General features: G+C 43.6%; 1 protein-coding gene across 1 annotated transcript in view; it reads right to left on the reverse strand.

Annotated features, from left to right (window-relative positions):
- Positions 1–21,383, reverse strand: part of LOC146174291 (neprilysin-1-like) — a 118,803-nt gene that overhangs the window by 51,437 nt on the left and 45,983 nt on the right. Inside the window, exons 10-17 of the mRNA XM_084585371.1 lie at positions 17,261–17,391; positions 16,957–17,182; positions 16,391–16,489; positions 9,076–9,166; positions 8,886–8,991; positions 4,636–4,691; positions 4,131–4,182; positions 2,551–2,618 (exon numbers count right to left, since the gene is read on the reverse strand). Coding sequence (XP_084441497.1) covers positions 2,551–2,618; positions 4,131–4,182; positions 4,636–4,691; positions 8,886–8,991; positions 9,076–9,166; positions 16,391–16,489; positions 16,957–17,182; positions 17,261–17,391 — 829 coding nt within the window. The remainder of the gene's footprint in view (positions 1–2,550; positions 2,619–4,130; positions 4,183–4,635; positions 4,692–8,885; positions 8,992–9,075; positions 9,167–16,390; positions 16,490–16,956; positions 17,183–17,260; positions 17,392–21,383) is intronic.

The raw sequence follows: 21,383 nt of genomic DNA on the forward strand, positions 1-21,383 counted from the left end.
CAACTCAAAACGCAGAAACTAGGAGTATTACTCTTGCCCTAAGTCACAATATGCAGCAGGTCTTGAAAATAAATTCATTGGTTTCGAAAGGAGCCGTACAATTAGTTCTGTGTCCATGCTTTGTTAAGTGCAAATGCTTCGAAGGCTGGTTTACACTTGCACAAAGAAAATGAGGCGAGGGAAAGATTTCGTAGCCTTCGTGCAGATTATAACAATGCAAACAGATCGTTTTCGATTGTCTTTGTGTGTAAGCTGGGCTCAGAAAAAATATATTTTCTCATATTTATCAATTTATCTTATTTAAATCTTCATCACACCTCGCAAGGCGCGGAATGACCGATACTTCGAGCCGATGCCAAACTGTTAAGGGCACAACCAGACCGTCAGGAAGAATCACAAGACGCGACTAAGACGCACCGGGTGATCGAACGCGCCATTAGGATAGCGGCCAGCGCACCGGCAAAGAGAACGCTCCAATCTCAGCGGTACAGCCACACCAATGCTAAGCCAAGCTAAAATTAGCACTCGCTACTTATATCCTGGCCTAGTTCAGCTAAGCCACCACAACATTATGTAGCATTAGCTACACTGGCCGAGGTTGAGCAATTTCGCGTGGCTCCTGGAGAATCGTGCTGCGCTAATGCGAGGAGCAGTGACGTCACACGGCACGCAGCTGGGACGTGGTAGCCGCGCGCTCCGCCACCGCTGCGCGCGAACCTCGCCGGTCTCCGCATTCCAGCAGAGTGACGTATTAGCCGCGGCAGGCGCACTGGCGCAGGCGCGTGCCCATCTGGACCCCTTCGTTGCGCAGTAGCCAAGTCTGACGCTGCCCTGGAGCCGCTTGATAGCACTGCGCATGCGCAGAAGTACCAGTTGGGATAAATCTATAAATATAAAGCGGTGGAGAAGGGCGGAGAAGCTTAACTCATCGGATGCCGAAGTAGTTGCCTGGAAATTGGCAGTTGAGCGTACGAAGAATGAACATAAGAAAGCTAAACCTGCTAGGAAAGCTATAAAAAGCCAGCTGAATCTCAGCTAATGCTACATATCTCCTGGTAAGGCGAGCTCAGCCACTGCTAGTTTTTTCACCAGAGCACAAGTTAGCTCATCAATAAAAATATACGCAGGCACTATCGCTTGCGGACCTAATTGGAACTCCCGTGGCAATTTACATATAAAAAAACATTCGAAGCAACATTTTCTACTCTTACAAAGGGTCGTATGAAATATTGCGATAATTGTAGCGACACCCTAAACTATCTCTGGTATGTGGACAGTGTTTGAAGAAATAGCGCACATATAAGTGTTTGCCTTAGCAGCATTTTAAAGTATTACGTGAACTCAGCCCACCTCAGCGCAAATATGAGGCAAATAATACTTTAGTAAACATAGCAGATGTATATTTCAAATTCATCATCATCATCATCATCAGCCTGATTATACCCACTGCAGGGCGAAGGCCTCTCCCATATCTCTCCACTTAACCCGGTTCTGTGCTAGCTGCATCCACTTGACCCCTGCGAACTTCTTAATCTCATCCGCCCACCTAACTTTCTGCCGCCCCCTGCTACGCTTTCCTTCCCTTGGAATCCAGTTTGTTACCCTCAGCGACCATCGGTTATCCTCTCTTCGCACTACATGTCCTGCCCATGTCCATTTCTTCTTCTTAATTTCCACTAGAATGTCGTTAACTTGCGTTATTTCTCTGACCCACTCTGCATGCTTTCTATCTCTTAATGTTACCCCTACCATTTTTCGTTCCATAGCCCTCTGGGTTGTCCTTAACTTAAGTAGAACTCTCTTGGTTAGCCTCCACGTTTCAGCCCCATAGGTGAGTACAGGCAAGATGCAACTGTTGTATACTTTCCTCTTGAGCGATACCGGTAAGCTGCTAGTCATAATCTGCGAGTGCTTGCCAAATGCGCTCCATCCCAATCTTATTCTTCTTGTTATTTCCTTTTCATGGTCCGGATCTGCGGTTACTACCTGTCCTAAGTAGTTATATTCGCCTACTACTTCAAGTATTTCGCTACCTAATGTAAACTCCTGTTCAAATTGTAGGATGTTAAAACAAAACAACTTGGTACCGGGATAAAAACAAACTCTCTTGCACTGACAAGCGCAGAACGAAATTGGCCCTAACGTGCCTACGTGCCTCTGAGCGTGACATTAGCCCTTTCTACCTACCTCGCTGTTCGTGGAACATAGTTTTCGGCACAACATATTTCACAATACTACATGGAAGAGAATACAATAGAAACGGAAAGCAGTAAATTGCCTCAAATACAAAGCTTCCAGCTGCTACACAGGCTAAAATCGTTGCAGGGTGGAGCTGCTTGTTGAGACTAACGCAACACGCGTTTCACGCAAAACATCTTTGATTCAATTTGGGGCATTTGCTATACACTTTCGAGATAATTATCCATATTCTTAATAGCAGGCAGTGCACGAACGCTGCGCAGATGTTTGAGTTTTGACGCATCATACTATGTTAAATTTGGCAACGGAAACACGTACACATACGAATTTCTTATGAAAATGCAGTAGTACCTTCGTTATCGAAACCGTGAATCATTTCGTGTCCAATCACACAGCCGATGCCTCCGTAGTTGACGGAGCTGAGAAAAGAGAGATTAATTATCTATATCAGTAAAGCGGCTCACAGATCTCGCACACTTTTCGCCAGCAGAAGAATAACATAAGATACACATTAATTACGCACTTTCTATTGTCCCGTGCCCCCGCTCCATCAATATGCCGGTAGCCGACTTATACACGGCTGAAAGTTTGGAATGGTGCAATGACTGATGGTTCAACACGGGGATGGGAAAGATGTGCGAAGTTGTCCTTTAGTCTCCTTGGGGCAGCCCTTTATTATTCTGCAGGAGCTGCTCAATCAATCTCAATAAAGATGCACTTCGCGCTCCTCTGGCAGCCTTGTGGCACTCATTGATCCTTTTAGCAGCCCATACATTTGACCTTTTGCACGTGCTTCGGAATGGTCTGTGGACTTTTTCGCTTATATTTTCGAGCACAATCGAAATTCACTGCTTATAATAAACCATCTTTTGAAGCCACTAAATTTGCCTCATGCTTTGTGTCATCACAAGTGTGGCCTCAAAACATCCTTCTCCCTTGTCAATCGCGCACATATCGATAATAATGCGCCAACCACTGCAAATAATAACAATAATTAAGATTTTATCACCCATCGGCTGAAAAAGTCATTGTTATTTAGAGTCACAGTCATAATAAGTCCATGACCATGACTATGAATAACAATGGCTATGACTAATCATAACTTTACTACTCATAACTAGCTATGATTATGAACACGAAGATTATTATCTATGACTATCACTGAATAATCATTCTTTGCCTATTCCTAATCATGGCTGCAACCAAGACAAACTCTGACTGTAACCAAATATTACTGTGGCCAACTAGGTTTATGCTCTGACTATGATTAACCATGGTTATGAATCCATGAAGCATTGGCATGACTATCGTTATGATCAAAAATAAATATAAATAATTTGATTGTGACTATCTTTAACGAACTACCCCTATGACTAACCATGAATATGACTATCTATGACTATGATTAGCCATATTTCTTCATTGTCATGGTTTGTAATAGATATAGTTAGTAATAGCCTTAATTATATTCACCGTTAGTCATGGTTAGTGTCCTTGTCATAATAGCTCTATGTGGATGGCACCACTGCATGTCTAGACACATCTGAACATGCCAGGCATAGTAACAATAGTGGTGGCAGTGCATTCCCAGCAGAGAAATGCTGTTGTACAGCCGCATATACAAAGTGTCCCAAGGTTTCTTAAACACCGAGAGACAAGAACAAGGAGCCCTCAATATGCATTTCTTTAGCGTGTTGCACTGTCACGTTTCTACCTCTTTTTTCATGTTCAAACGTAGCTGCTCAGTGTCTATAGCAACTCGATCATGTGGCTAAAAGCTGGTTGTTAGCTGCTATGTGCCCCATTTGTTTCAAGCATTGGTATAAAAGTTCAATGATTGCCCAGCACAATTTCCCGCTTTATGTGGGACAGGAAAAAAAAGGTACTAGAAAGCACATAATACAACTCTTTTAAATAAGTCGGTCACTTACTCTGGCAGTCCCGCCCTATAAAAGGCATCTCGTAGAATTCCAGCTGGGAACTCTAGAAAAAAACGAAGTGCTTTGTTTTCGTCTCTAAACTTCAGCTGGAAAGTCTAGAAACAACGGAATGCTTTGTTTTCGTCATTAGTGACATTAACTAGCTCTGCCGTCTTCTTCCTTTAAAAGGCGGTATTTATTATGAAAAATATTTATATTTAAATGTAATTTATGCAGCATGAAGATTTCAAGAGTCATTTCGCAAATTCCCATTGCGCTATTTTCTTTATTGCCTCTTTCAAAACAATGCAGGAGTTAATACTTTTTCCACTTTAGATAATAATGGAATAGGGATTCTATGTTCTGTGTAAAAGTTTCAACCTTACTGCTGGAATGGTGCTATATGCATTTTATCAATTCATTTTACAAAACAGCTGTTCATTATAGTAATGGAAGAACTTGGTATAGAGACCTCACCTAAGTCACTATATGCAGTTTTAGTAGTGAATATATTTACCCATTTCATTCTTTCCGAAGCTGTAGTACGCGTTTACGATTGCAGGCTCCGGCCATCTGCACGAACAGTCCAACAGAGCAAAGGTGAGTTTGAGCACAAGAAAAATAATTCACCGAGGATAAACGTAAGACAGCATAAAGTTGGTTTTGACTGAATGGAAGAAACAGTGAAGGCGTCATTGTAAAAGTACGAGCTTATTCATTTTGCCCTTCTTTGTGAATACATAGAAGTGAGGACTTATACAAGGTGCCCGCCTAAATAGCGCACAATATGGGGCCACATAGGGCCCATATGGACGTGTTGGCCTAGGGCAATTGCTGTAATACCTAGAGAGCCCCTTTTAGGAGCCAAGCGGTCAACCCCTCACTGGGCTTGCCCTTTTTTATTCATTTTAAGCCCCATATAGGTATTGAAAGGGCTAACTGAGCACATATTCCCACATGAGGCCCTTAAGAGACCCTCGAGCAGAACTTTAGGGCAGCTGAATTAGGGTGTTATGTGGAAAATGCCCAAGCTAACCTAAACGGGGCTGTCAACTGGAAAACCAATATGCTCCGCATTGGTGATTACGGGGATAAAATTTGTATGCTCGCACCTTGCTAACATAGTTGCGTTGTGGAGTCGTCGAGGGAAAGTCTGATGAAATGTAGGTTTCATGCAGAAAAAACCTTGGCTAGCCGAAATGGGGCTGCCCAACCCAAACCTCGACAGGTTCCGAAGGGTTTTGGCAGGCAGGAAATTGGTCATGCCCGCTTGCTTCCCAAACCTCTCCATTGCGAGGCACTCTGGGGCAGATGCGAAGCAAATGTGCGCCTTAAAGGTAAGCTGAAACACATTTTGCAAAAATGAGCCCTGTGCAGTATTTTCCACCTTTATGTCCGCTAAACCATGCTTAAAATGGCGGACATAAACGCAAACAGCAGTTTTTCACAAAATGACGAGCACCATTGTGGTCGCCTTCTAAGTAAACACTGCTTTTTCCCGTAAATGACCGGGCTCATTATGCCGTAACTCTTGGTACCTCGAGCCGGCGCCGGCGTTGTTGCTTCTTGCGCGTTGCTTCAGGCGATTTCAAAGCTCGCTTTAAAGTATTATTATTTACTCGAGCAATGCACGACAGCTTGGACACTTACCGTACGGGTTCGAGCAAGCAGCGGTTCTAAAAAATAGCGCTACGAACGCCGCTGTCGAGTACTTCGACAGCGAAAGCAATGTCGTCATATTTGCTTGAGTCGGAAATTGGTACCTGAGTGCGAAAAGCTCACGAGCTGGCCCGCTTTGACTACTGCCCTAGTCCACGGCGCGGTTATACAACCTTCAAGTATCACGAATAGCACAGAATGACCGCACTAGAGAAAACAAAAGCCACCGCTGATCTGTCGATCGCCAAAGCGTGAGATTGAGCGTAAAAAAGTGTGCAAATCACACGGCCCACTTTGCCAGCCTGCATTATCTGATTGACATCTCATCCGCCTGTTTTCCAGTTCCGGCAGCAAGGAGGGCATGCCCGTGACTTGTTTTCAACAAGCGAGTTTGGCTTTTCGTATTGAAAGAATTCGGAAAACATTGTTACACGTGATTTATAAAGCCCCTTCTTTCCAACCGCTGAATTTCATGCAATTGGAAAATCGTTTCAACTTCTATTTGAGCAGATAGATTGTGAGCTAACACAAGGGGGTTTGCCCTCTCAAAAGCCGCATAGGTCCCACATGGGGGGCGGCAGGGCTGAAAAACATGCTCGCGCATTGTTCGCATGGACTTCTTTATGGTGTACGTAATCGCGGGCAAATGTAACGTTTTTAAGCATCTATGTGGTACAAAAATTGGAGGACGCTTAAGATTCTCCTTTGTGCTCAACGCGATATCATTTAAACTAAAATTCTTTAAAGACGGATGGTTGTGTGAGGCTTTGATTCGGGCGGCGGCGGTAATTGCTTGTTTTAAAGGTTTCACATAACAGTTCTAAGCACATTTATACCGTTAATAAAGAATATATATGTTTTAAAAGGCAACTATACCTATTATGCAGTATTGGCAAAATTTATGCAGCGATAACAATTGAGCCTTACGAGTTTGTACTGGGCTGCCTCCGACTCTTGCCCGCGCGATTACGATTAAACACATAATGTGAGAATAAAGGTTTCAAACCAGCATTAATGGCGCAAAGCGGGCCAGCCCCATTAGTGCAGTGTTAGAACAAACTTCTGTTGTGTTGCTCAGTATAGAATACAGGGCAAATAAATAGTGCGCTACGTTTCTCACTCGATGATTAACGGCACTTGGACAGACCCGAAAATCCCAACTTCCACCAATGAGGGCAACGCATTAGCCAGGTTAAAATGAGCTGGCGCTAGAGAACCCGCACCAATACCTTTCAGGTATTGGAGGGTTTAACTGACATTAACATTAAAACATTCATCAAGAGGTACGAAAGTAAGGCCGATTTGTGATTTCAGTATGCGTTCTATTTTTGTCTAATCTGGCCGTATGTTGGCAGCCCTCCTTGGGCTGCACACCAGAGTACAAATTGGGACCAGTCGGGGCATAAGGCGGCCGCGTACAAGTTGCAAATCCCTCATGAGGCCGGCAAGGAATTCCCGCATGGACTGCCCACATGCGTTCATGACGGCTCCCTTTTTGTATTGCACTTTGTGCTACTTGGGCAGATATAAATATTTGTTTAACATCTTATGTTTTTGCTTCCACCCCTTCTCCATTTTCTATGTTCACAGCGAGCTTGTCAGTATGGCACCTCTCCGATGTGGCCGAAAGCAGGTTGTGTTTACATTATATGTGTGTCTTCGTGTTTCGTTTTGTAATAATTCTTTTAGAAACATAATCCATGTGAAATTTTAATGCATCTACGTGCGACTGCAATATAATGTTCCATGCGCCGTAAAAGCAGAAACAAGTTAATTTTCAAAACCTACAAGCTTAGATGGTCGCTTGCACATTCCAGAATGCTCAAGAATTTCGGTTTTTCCTTCCGCCGAGACTGAAAGCCCCATTTAAGGGATAGAGGTCTAATACACCCCTTTGCTAACCGTAAATATGGGTAGATGTTTTAGTCACACTAGTGGGACCACCCTGGCTCCAGTGTTAAGCAGAATCTCACCTTGCCCTCAGACCATGCAATACTTATCCTCATCCTCTCACCTAGCTTTATCCGCTGCCTACTATGCTTTCCTCTTCTTGGAATGAAATTGGTTACTCTTAGTGAACATCGGTTATCCTGTCTCTATACATACCCTGCCCCTGCCCATTTTTTCATCTGTGTTATCTCATCAGACCCGTAATCAAACCACATTACAATACTAAACTTGGTCGCTGCCAGTATAGAAAAGATGCAAATAAACATATTTGCAACATTTCTGCAAAACCTTGCGGAAGCGTCTCTCTGTCGTCGCCTATGCGCCTTTAACAAGCGTTAACAGTATTAAGGCTTGACAGCATTCATAGGCAATAAAAACGTATCAATCATGCAAATATATTGAAGCAATGGTCCCTGTAGTCTTCGCTAAACATGCTACTATGATTGCTGCGTCGTGCCAGAAAGAAGTCTGGGGCACGAGGTCGCCTGACTTGGTCCTAGGTACACCGCTGTAGAGGTTGAATTGCTTTTGGTTGGCAGGACTTTTAATGCGACAGTGTGAGGGAGCTAGGGAGGTGGAAAAGTCGACATCGTCGTCAGCGTAATCTCCACCGCTTTAGCGCGCGAAAATAATTTACAGGCCTTGCGTATCTTCATGTCACCAACTGACGCTCACTACCCCGGCGGCGGCTCCTGTGAGGTCGAGGCGGCAGTCCGCCATTCGGCCTCTGGGCTTAGCCTTTCTATTTATTGGAAAAGAGTGCCTTCGTGAGCTCTATTTAATATAATCTACAAATATATTTACGTCACTCTCTCAGTGAATGGCATAGCAAGCAGGTGGTAGTGGACGACAACGAAAGAGCCGTGACGTCGTTAATTAACGCTCTCATTTTTCACTCTTAAGGTGAAGCTTAAACGTCTCCCAATATTTAGGTCTGTTATTCTTTTCTACCTTTTATTCTCATAATCACTAGCAACGTGCTAGGAAGATATACGGCCGTTCGCGTTTCGATTAGGAAACACACATATTCATTTCGGACATTCATGAGAAAGGGAATAGAATGTGGGAAGAGGGAAAATGTAGTAAGGTGCACGCAATTCCCAGTCTAGACACAATTTGCTGCTACTACTGAGAACAGTTTGCTGTATTCATACTTACGTTGTGGTTTTGTTGGGAGAGCTACGAAGCAGAAGCATTTCCTGGATGGCTTCATTTTTCCAGTACTTTGCAATCATTCGTGCGAACGGTTCCTTCGGGCTGATCGCTCCAACCTTTAGCAAAAAACATAGCAACAAAGATAAGGTGGCTTCGCTCGGCTTAGGGGGACGAAAGAGGTAAAGGGAAAGACAGTAACCACTTACGAATCTGAATCGGCTTTCCATGTATTCACTGTCGTATATCCAGTCAGGATAGCCTATCTTGTTGGTCATTTTCGACAACTGTGTGCAAGATCGAAAGAAACGCATCCCTGTTATAAGTCTTTTTAGATACCGTTCTACGCCATCCTAGAGAACCTTTTCAAGAGTTTATTCCTGATGACAATCAATTTCTGTGAGATCCGAAGCATGAAGAGAAATTTAAGAACACAAAAGAGTTGCATTATTCATGACATGTACACACCCATTATAATTACGCAGTATTGCTAATGATAGCTCATTTCGTACCCTTATGGTGCGGATTTATCTTTGTCTAACATTATAAAAGACCGAACTCTTCCATCGGTTGCTTGCACTCTACTTACACAAATACAGCCGAGTAGTGTTGTGTTAATTTAAAAAAGGACGCCTATTCATGTGCTAATACCGTTTAGCGTGAATATATAAGGCGTTCACTGCCTGGCTGATGGGGAATTATATGGAGCCAGATGCCGGGCCGCATCAGTCGACGATGCATCGCAAACGCCGTGCTACTTCAGACGATCCTTACGATAGAGAGCAGCACAAAGTTGATTTGGAGAGGAGGACAGCACGGCTGTGGCCTTGAGTGGGTGCTGAAACGGATGAAGGTTTTTCATTCTTTGCAACGTTTACTAAGGCAAGCAATATTAAGACATATTGAGCAATACATTTTATTAGTCAATCCAAACCATACTTAACAGTGTCAAATCAGCTATCACTCGACACTCTAAGGTAAGCCGGTTTGAATCCCAGCAACTTCATGGTATTTCATGGGGCATGCACGACTTCGAGTCTTGCGTCAATACTTTCACAGCAGTTTATTGCCTCGTCTTCGATGCCTGGCTACCAGCACCTATCTGATGAAGTGGTCGTTCCTACCATCTACGACCAGGATTTCTTTAATCTTATTTTTTATGCGCGCATCGACATGGTGCACTCAAATGCCGAATTATTCTAGCTGCCCTAAATACCACGCTGTTGTGATGGTACCAGCGACACCGTTGTCAGCAGCAGTCACTGGCTGAACGAAGCTCGAGTCTACTAGCAAGGGGTAGCGAAACTCCTAGGCGCGTTTCCTGCGCAGCAGATTTCTCCCCCAGTGCAGCAGCAGCAAATCGGTCTTCTGAACATTTCCATCCGCTTTGTGATGTGCTTAAAGGAGTAGACTTGCATCGTCTTGGTTTGCTTATTGACTTCTGTGCTACTTTCCTCCACTTCCTACTCGAGAGTTCCTAGCAGAGTTTCGTTGGCTCCACGTACCAGGTATGGTATTGGAACCGGCTATGCGACTTGCGAGCTGGGGAAACACTAATTCCAACAAAACCTGAAGCATTGCCCTACACGGAGCTAACGCTGTTCCTGAAAAGAACTATAGGCCAGCGAACGCACTTCCTTATTGTTTTTCATCCGTCCCCTTCCTTTATTTTCTGCTTGTCTTCACTTTAGCAATATCACATAATTCAGAAGGAGTTCTTGGCCTATTTTTAATTCGTAGTGGCTGTCCGGGTGTGTTTATTGTTTTTATGCATTGTGTGTTTTACTGTCTCTCATGTAGGGTGAGCATTCCCATTACAGTTTTTTATATTGGGAAAAACTAGCAGTCAAGCGTCAGCCACTAGCAATCCGTTAGTGCCCATGCGAATAAATAAGCCAACATTTCCACACTGCCCGCCTTAGTCAACCTCGCGAGGACTACGAGAAACACGAACAGATTTTCAATGCAAGCGTTCAAAAATAAAAGAATGCTATTTTCTCCAACAGATCAAATATATTATCAACTTATTATTGCGAAAGCCGTCTTACAGTCCATATTCCTTCCGGAAAGAGCGGCTTTTCAGGTAATCAATCAAAGAATGAGACACCCTATTAAGGACTTCCAGTCGGTGCCACATGTTTCGGACATATAGTGCACAAAGACAAGAAGCGTAAAATTCTACGTTATCGTCCGTCCCGTCGTCCACGGTGACTCCTGGCAGCACAAGAATACGCAATTTTCAGCTCCTTAAATAACTTTGTGTAATAAATGTACATGTGACACTTTTATTGGAATGAATCATCATCAATCGTGAGCAAGTCTCGAAATTATCGGCCCCTGAGCATAAAACCTTATGTAATAATGGCGGCTACTTACATAAGCAATTCAGACTTGAAATACATGGATAAGAATATTCAAAGTTACCATTAGGTCTTATTTACAGCGGTTTGTAAATTTTTAATACATAAAAGTGGCACTTTTTCACATTAAAAAAATGATAGTACACACTCTTGCGCAAAACGTATTAAAATACGCTATAACGGACTAGGTTTTCTCTTTCAGACATTCCAAAGTGACAATCGCATTTACATCTTCGGGAGAATATATTTTTTTATGAATTTGGTATAATTTAATTACAAACTTTGTTTACTTCTACAGTCGTATTGGGACATTTCTGCACCGAACATTCACACCTGAGTCCATACCTGCTTCGTAAAACATTGCGTGTTCATGTTACAAATTTCAAGACTAGATATGGAGCAGCAAGGCGCTGTGTTTACGTCCCGAAGATGTTTAACAATTTGCCAGATGAATGTATGTCTGTTGATTCCCGGTCTGAACGGAAGCATTTATGAGACATCCTACAAAAGTTTGTTAATCCCAACTTTTTCACATAGCATATATTTCAAACCTTCCTGTTACCGTTCATTGCTTTTATTTCCAAGTTATGTTAAACCTGATATCAGGTAGTTATCTTTTGCTTTTCTTCGTTTGTATTTCAAATGACACTTGTATATTGTATCCACGTCGCCTAGCCAAATATTGTCAGCCACGTGCACAATTCATTATTTGCTTAAATAAACTCATTTTGCTGCACTAATTCACAGGTGTTAAGTACAGGTTATTATCGTTATTGTTAATAAAATTGAAACCTATTCATAGCAGATATAGGTCAGCCCTAGCAAATGAGCCTTGCGAACTGATCAAGGACAGCTGCGCAGAAAACCTAATCCGAAAATTCCGATCCCGCGCGCTACGTACTGCTCTTAAAAATCAGATCTTCTGCCTTAGGCATTCTTTCAGCTGAAACATTAAGAAAATGAAGAACGCTCAATAAGGCAAGTAGTGAAAAATGGGAGATTAATGGCGATTCCGAATACAAAGAAATAGTAGTGGTTAAATCATGACTGAACTGAGTTAAACGAACGTTAGCTTGATTTTAGATGGTTTCTTGTCGTCTAGGGTTTGTATTTTGATTCTACTTCTCAAGATCTTCCAGCGATATATGACGACGTCGAACATAAATTGTAAATCGCATCTAAATTACAACGGTAATTATTCAATACTTGGAATAGTTTAGTAATAATCGCACTCGATATCAGCTATCAAATGGAAAATTAAATATATATATATATATATTTCCAATAATATACATCATTTTGTTAAGCCGCGTGGCGAGTCACTGATCATTTAGAGAGAGAAGAGGGAGTCATTCCATGCGCCGCGTTGGGGAGAAGGAAGCCGATAGAATGTGACGGGTGGCTGCTCCAACTGGGCATCATTCCTGAAGCGTGGTGCTCTATTTTGAGGGGACGAGAAATTTGGCGACAGGGGAAAAATGGCCAAATATGTCCGCTGCACCCACAGGCGCAGCATATCGGTGGCTGGCGATTCCGGTAGCCAGCCACATAATCCCTTGGAGGCCGAGAGGAGGCGACTCACATACGACGACGCGCACCACGAGGTACTTGATCAGAATGGGATAGAAGCGATGGGAAATGATATCTAAGATTGCTATGGGGGGCTAGTTCGTAAGGCATTATTGAAAAACTACAAGGGTTTACCACTGCTGAACCCAATATAAAAAAGTATTAGCTGCGGGTGACCGAGCGTTCTTCTTCTTCTCTTTTTCTTCTTCCTCAGCCCACATATAAAGCGCCGCTTTAACCAAGCCGTATGAAAGTGCCTTAGTGGCCTATAGGGGTAACGTGAATACAGGGTCATAGCAGGCTGATTCTGACATAACCGTCCCATGTGATACGAGAGACCCAAGTTGCCAGCTCCTGCAGCCCACGTGGGGTGTGACGTCACAGCGTCACGTGGGTAAGAGGTGGTTACCGGCTGCGATACGCTGAAGGCTCGAAACCTGGAGTAGTATTGCTTTCGTGATAAAAACTAAACTGCACCAAAAGGACGGGACAAGAGAACACAGGACGAACGCAGACTAACAACTTGTTTACTGCTCCGAGACTTCCTTCCTTCAGCACCAGTGCTCATGCGCACCAACACACAAAGCTAAAACACCAAACTATCTGGTCAGCCCGAGAAATTCTAGCTCCTTGCGGTATAAGTGAATGGAAGCCTCGCTTACACATTTATCGGGCCCTAATCGCGCGATTTCGAAAACTTCAAGAACTTCCCGCTCTTTTCTTCCCGCGCACATTCTATAATCTTAGTCCGGCCGAAAAGCGGAGTTAATTCTGGTTCGTCACGCTTGAAGGCCCTACGATGGTTAGGTAGGTTCTGTCCAGGTGCTGCATCCAGTGAATTAGAGTACTCCAACAATCTTTTGTTGATACATCGGTCCATCTGGACTACATACACCATGCCACAGCTGAGCGGAGTCTTATATATTACTTCAGAATAACAAGGCATAAACTTTTTCTTGTGGTTAACGCCGCACCGAACCTTTTTATGTTTGTCTTTACATTCTAAACTGCACAAACGTGACAGTTTACAAGGTGCAGAAAATAGAACCTGAACCCGAATTTTCCGCCAACCTCCTTCAAGCTGTTCGCGCCTTGTGAACAAAGGGGACCACTTCAATCTTCCACCTCACTTGTATATCAGCCTCCAAAGATTTAGACTTGGAACGTAAGGCCTTCAATAGGGACTCACCCACTGCGTGGGGAAGAGCAAGCGGAAACCCCGCAGATCATAGGCGGACAATTGAAGCATGGAAGCTCTCGTGAAAGTTGTGGAAACAAGACGTGGCTAACGACGCCCTAAGGCAAGTAGACGCAATACCTCTCTTAACCAGCTACGAATCGCAGGAGTAAAAAGACAGCAGTAACTTTTTTGGCCTGGGCATGTACGCCCAGAAGAGGTGGCCAGGATTGCTAAAAAAACAAATTTAAATCTAGGAATTGCAAACAAGAAGTATAAAGAGGTATCAGGATGTTCAATGGTAACATTAAAACAGGTAAAGGTGGAATTCAAAGAGTCTAAAACCTCACTCGCCACCCGTGTCAAGTTACCGTTGTTGTCAATGTTTGAAATGATTAACTGATTATATTTAAGTACGTCGATGACTATTAAAATATTTTAAACAATGATCACAACGATAACTTGGCACGGTTGGCGAGTGAGGTTTTAGAAGTCCACCTTTGTTTTGATTTTACCATTGAACACCGTATTACAATGGGGCACTGAGACTTTTTGTTCGTGGTTACGACCATAACGAATAAAGAACAGTGGTTTCTGTGCGCTCGGACCACTCTCAGTGCCTAGTCCGTTGGAAACTATTTTAGAGCGTTCATTTTTCTTTATCTAAGTAGTTCCCGCATTCAACCCATCGGCATAGGCTAAGGTAATGTGTGCCGACAGCTTTTGTTGACGAATGCGCATGCGGCGCAAGCCACCCTGGTGAACTTGGTAGCGTGCCAACTGCCTTTGTTATTTCCTGCATGCCTGCAACCCGGACAGGACGGGTAAAGGAGACATGGCGGGCGCACTTGGTTACGTGTTTTGGGCATCGCGAGTCGTTCGTGCAGTCGTGGTTTGTGCAAATATTGGTGGCTCTTGGACATGCATAAGGCAAAAAGTCATAAATCACGGCATTTGTTCACGTTTTCGTACAGGTAACTAGTCCGTATTTTTGTTTTTAGCTTTTCCAATTCCTCCATTCAGAGTTTCGACGGTAGTGATTTGTGTGAAGCGGTAGGGAGCGCGGTCGCATATCCTTCGTTAAATAAGTGGTTGTGAATGCCCCCCTGTTCACCTCATTCAAAGCGGGATTTGGTTTCCCTGCCCTATTACGCTCATGTGAGAAAAATATCGAGCGCCTTCAATTTAATAAGCATCACTCGAGAGTTAATGGATGTGCTGCTCATTTCATGACAATTTAATAGTGCAACTTCAGCCATTTCTTCGCTGCGTTGTTAGGATGTATATTGGGTCAAAAGCATTGGCAACTTTATAAACTATCCTGGACTTCGCTTCTGCACATATGAATTAGGTGCTACGGTAATGCTTATCAATATGACGGATGAACAATTCAGGCCGCGCAAACGGCGAAGATTCTTTCGGCGAAGATTCACCGCTACTTCGACACTGACGCTGCGGTAAGCGGTCGGGTTCGGAGAAGCATGGCTGGTACTTTATCTGGTCACTTGCGTCCAATGCCTCGGCCATGCTTTGTCCCTACCTAAATCTTCTTACACCCTGGGCTAGGCTGAGAATCAAATATAGATATATAAAAAATACTGGACGTTTTCACTGAGTAGAGCTGAAGCTCTAAAAGCAAAATTTGTCCATCCTTCGGGGTCACTATAGCCACACAGTTCGGACAAGGCATGCACAAATAAGTGCATAGATAAGGAAAACGCAAGCTGTTTCAGCGTGACTCATTTTTGGATAAGTTCATTCCATAATAATCGGACGGGCCTCTTGGACCGCACGCAAGTCCCACCATAATTTTACCTTAACAGCGTACAATATATCAGCGACCAACAAGCTGTACGCACGCATGAAAATAGCTATTTCTGCTATGAAATGCGAGAATTACAGTAACATGCATGTCGGTTACTCCAATTTCGGGCTTGTGTTTCTAAGTGAGTGTAATTTTATACAGGGATTTAAAAAACCTTTTTCGAAAGGGAAACGTTAACAGACATGCTCTCCGATGCAGGTTTTTCACGCACTTCCTTGTATCCTGTTATAAAACCGCCCTTTGAAACCACCTCATCGCTAGATATGTACTGTTACATACCCAAAATACCTATCAGCGAGAGGCCCAAAATAGTTTTGTGCACAGGGTGCTATGCGAAGAAAGTAAGCGGATGTAATAATGGGAAGCACATGGTTACCTTGGGTGCTATTCTAGAAGGGCCCCTGCACCTATTTCGCGCAACCTTGTATCAGTTCCCGTTCATAGAATGCAAAGTGAAACGACAGATAATCCTTCAAAAATGAAACCCTGAGAAATAGTTGCACCATCAGCGCATCAAACAGAACTCCAATTGATAAGTGCATACATCAAGTTTTCTTCTCCGAAAGTGCAGATATTTTACCTTTTGCAGCGCTTCATTCCTTGTTGTGACGTCCATCCATGTATCAAAACAAAGTGATTGTCTGAAGGTATTGGTGATATTTCTCAGCATCATTTCAACCTAAAGAGATATTGAACCCATTACCAATTTGGAATTAAGCGGGGCTGTATTATATGCATAGCTCGGCAAGCCCTAAAAATATACTTAAAATGCATACCTTCTTATACTCATCAGTTTCCGGGGTGATCACTTTGTCTCGGTGTTTACATATCATTGTCTTGCAAAAAGTACGGCAGTCAAGAAGCTTACCTTAAAAGCTATATCACATGTGTTACGTTTTCGTTTTTGGTAGCCCAATTGCAGAATTTTACAAGCCTTTCGGTGTCGTACCGTGTAAATTGAGAAACTTTATGCACTGTAACAGCATACTGGAGGTGAAGTGACTAACCGAGTGAAACAATAATACTGCACACAAGCAATACATACAGGCACATTCCATTCTGAAATTGAACTTTACTGTATTTTGTTGCTTAGGCTGCCGCTTCAGGTCATCTCTTACAAAGATAAGGAGCAAAAGGAAAGCTTACGTCATTTTTAGCTTCGGCCGCGAAGTTCTTCCGCACATACAATCCACCGACCACGAACGGCATAAGACCAGCCACTTCTCCGAGACAGTACTGCCAACGTGGCCTTGGCACCTTTATGCCGAAAGCCACCGCCATCAGTTCTTGATAGGCTCTGGCAAACCGCTTGGACGTAATGAGCCCCAAATCGCACACTCTTCGCCACGCGACAAAGTTGTAGAGGTCCGTTCTATAAAGAGAAAATGCTGCTCATTGAAGAAATAAGTTATTCAAGGACGCTTGAGGATGTTTTAAAGAGTTCACTCACAGACTATGGTTTTCCAAAAATTGCATCGTTGCTTCAAAATAACTCATTCCAAACATTGCAACATGTTCGCTTTTGCCAATAGTTATATTTGCGAGAGAATACTCGTGGTTGAGGCTGGCCAGGATTGGAAGCTAAAAGGTAACGAAAATGTTGGCATGTCAATTTCGCTGAAATAAAATACAAAATTCTTATTTTGTTATATTGTAGCGTCTGGAAAGGTTTCCATGTACACAGTATGCAACTTTACATTCATGATATTCATGAGGCCCCGAGCTTCGCGCTCGACCAAGTTTTCTGCGAGTTTGAAAGACGGTAGTCAGTGCACAAAGGAAGCGGGGAAAGCTCCAACACATCATATAAAACAAAAGCCGAGATAAAGCCCCAGAAGAACGCCCTGCACTTTCCGTTACCTCGTTTCAAACATAGTAGCCTGAGAATTACAAATCGCAAGAGTCGGCAACGGTTATCTATATAACATCGCAAACCACAATAACAGAACCTACCCACCATTTGCCTTCACATTCGCCGGAAGTCCCTTCTAATGTCCGTTATGTGTACGTTGAGTGCGTATCACCTAATCGGTCATTACCTGTCTATCCACGCTCTAATCAAACATTTTACATGAAGTGTATTTTCGGGTCAACCATTTTCCTTCCCTCGAATGCTTTCAATGATAACGTAAAGTATTACTATTTTAGGAAGTAAAGTGTTTTTACACCCGAATGAAAGAACGTTTAGGAGAAGCACGGAGCGTGCAACAAATTGCTAAACTTGGCACAACCTTCCGCGACTTCCCCCAGTGAGCTTAGAGGTGGCCTATTCGAACGTGTCGAACTAAGAATCCTTCACGATTGCAAGAAGCCAGAAGCACTGCGGTGTCACTCTTGTTCACTGCCTTCAATTAAGTAAATTTTTAGAGTCATGTACATGCTGACTTTGATCATTTTATTGTCGATGCTATAAACAGCCCCTAAATAATGTTTAAGAACCGATGTGAGTTCTAAACAGGCGAGCCAAACCAACAGCGTGTAACGGCCACCAAAGCAAATCTAATATACTCTGGACCTAAGAGCACAAAACAGCACGATACAGAGTGCCCAGAAAACGCTTGCTGACTAAACTATGCTCATGTCCTGGAACTACTCACGCAAGAGTTCAGCTGCTAGAAACGTTTAAAATGCTGTAGCATACGCTACGTGCTCGTTGAAGGTTTCTACAATTAAGCCGATTTCGTAGTCTCAGCAGCGGTGCCGAACAATGTAAATAGCTTTCGTAATAAAACAACTGCGTCATCCATCCATGTTGCAGTGGAGAGACATCAACCAAACGGCGACTACAATATTGCGCAGCGCCCAGACGTATCACGTTTGATGGCACAACCATGCACGCTGACGACTGTGATGTGCTGTGTCCCCTGACATGTGTGCCATATTTCTGCTGGACATTGTGCATGCTCTATAGCACGCTTCGTCATCGTCATTCTGTGCGCTTTGCTTCTTTGGGAGAGGCGCCGGCAGCTTTTCGCTCTGTGCTACATGCTTCCAATGGATGTTATAACGTTGTTTTGCTACTGCAGTCGAAGATAACACAACAGCGTCAGTACACGCTTCATCTTTCTTGAACATATGTACAACTAGAGAAAGCAGGCCCAGCATTTAACGGTCGGTAAAAGTGACTACGCTAAATGCTGCGTCCCAAGCCCTCGACCTGCCAATCCTCTTCCTTCACGAGTAATACCGATTAGACCCATGTGCTATTGGAGGCGAGAATCACTTCATTTTAAAGCACTGTGTCCACCTGTTCTTCAATAACTTAGCGTTCGGTGGCGCAAACGCGTTATGGACGCTAACGCAGAGCAGCATGGGTACCGGTGTCAATGCGGTGCTCGACAGGTTACGTGCGTTACAAAATAGGTTGGTTGCAAAGAAGGGAGACAGGCAACCCTTCAAGGAGCATAAAAAGCTGATTTCTCTTTGCTAAACGAAGTGAGCCATAAATAGAGCTAAGAAGGAGATTTGGCCGCGTTCATGTCGAGCGGAGGTGAACCTGCAGTCTCGTCGTAGGTGTAGAAAACAAAACTTAGAACCAATGCATTCTCCGCGGCGGAAAGCGAAGGGGTTTGAAAACGGGATCAAGACCCATTATGAATTGAGTCCCGCGGATATGTTGAGCAGGACATAAGGCAGAGGTAGACAGACAGCGGCGGTGAAGAAAATAGCAAGCAATGTGAATATTATACGTGCATCGTGAAAGTAATCACAGGAGAGAGACGCAATCACAGATCAGCATGCGGGAACATCAGCATCTCGGCGACAAGAACTTCGACATAAGCAGATGTATCGAAAAGCTCAGCGTCCGGCATAGGCTTGAGTCGCAGAGAGCGCCATTTGAGCCCGGGCGCAATATATCACCGCGTCGAGAAGCGAAAGGAAGTCCCAACCCAAGATGGTCGCATGTGAAAATGACGGCAACATGACGAATTTGATTGCATACAAAATGTCTTTCATGAGTACTCGAGCCGCACACACTTTTGAGAGCTGAATGAGGTGCGCACTCGCACTTCGTAACGACCGGTTGGAAAGAGGCGTCTTCCCTTTCCCCAAAAAGGAGCAAAGGGCTGTATCCAGCAGAAAGACTGCAGCACTGGCGTCGACAAGCGCCATCATAGCAACACCTTCTACAAAAACTTCAATTAAATTAGTGCTCGTAGTCCCCTTTGAGAGTTATCGTTACTGAGCTAATTGTTTACCTCTAGCACAAGAGGGGAAATATAGAGAAGAATAAACACACGCCCACAGACTTCCTCAGACTCCAAATGCTCGTTAATAAAGGGTACGTCAATATGCGTTTGAGCATCTTGAGTGATAGCATCACATTTCTTAGAGTCGTATTTTATATAAAAAGCAGTTCTTAAAATATAAAAAAAGAACATTTTAAAAGAGCAAAGGCTGGAAACCGAAAACAGGTTTCAACCAGCCGATGGCATCACTTCCTGCATAATTATGACGCTCCGAATGTGGGAACAAATCCTGTCATGTGCGCGTCGACCAGCTGAATTGGCGACTGTCAAGGCTAGAAACGCTATTTTAACACCAGAGTTTTTCTAGTCGCATGGGCAGCAAAATTGTCCACACAAACAGACGTTAAACAAAAAACTGTCTCCTCCAGGAATAGAACCTCTGACCCTCCGATCCTCAGCCGAAAGCGCAAACCACTAGGTCTCTTCGAGTTATTTTTCTTCATTGCATGGGAGAACTTCCGAAGAAGCGTAACTAACCATCTCATGCCTCAAATCACCGGTTCGTTTAATACAAGCCCGTTATACGACAATATTTCCCACCATTAAAATGTCCAAATTCCAGGATGCACAAACAAGCATCGATAAGCGGCTCCTTCAGTCAAGCATACAATCACCGCACCAAAGTGTGCAGGTCTCGGAATAAAATGTTTGGCGGTAGTCGTGTTTCAACATAACGGCCCATCATTCGGCTTTTCAGTGTACTAAACAGACCCGCCAGCGCACACAAATCATAAGGCACATCCTAGTTTTTTCATAAAGAAAAAAAAACTAATAAAATATGGCGTGATTTCAATGTCCTTCTTTAGCGTTCGCTGCAATATCTCCCAAAAGTACAACTGCATCATGTTACTGAATAAAGCAGTGGTCAATGGTCTCTCGCGTGTTACACAAACTGGCCATAGCACAAGCTATCTCCTTCGTGTGAAGCCCTGCCCTACCAGAGAGCGGTGATATGCGAAATTTGAAAAACTCCCTTTTTCAGCAGGCATGGACATGCTATTAACACGCCTTGAAATGCTAGGCTCAAGAAAGTCCTGATAAGGTTCTCGATAGAAAGGTATGGGAAAGAAAACCTCACTAAGAAAATTCGAATGTATGCCTTTTGGATAGGAATCTAAAGAAATGCGCGCAGTGAAGCAAATGGTATCCGCAACCACTTTAAGGAATCCCCATAGAGTCCTTTTATGCGCCTGTTCAGTCGATGGGGATAAGGCAAGTGAGAACTAATACGCCTAATTAGCACGGGCACTCAAAGAGCAGTCGTTTGCAATTTGAAAATGAAAAAAAAATTAACTTGAAATCTAGCTGAAGCACCAACTGGAG

This window comes from Amblyomma maculatum, chromosome 11 (genome assembly GCF_055883805.1).
Source record: "Amblyomma maculatum isolate TAMU_Amacu chromosome 11, ASM5588380v1, whole genome shotgun sequence".
Lineage (NCBI taxonomy): Eukaryota > Metazoa > Arthropoda > Arachnida > Ixodida > Ixodidae > Amblyomma > Amblyomma maculatum.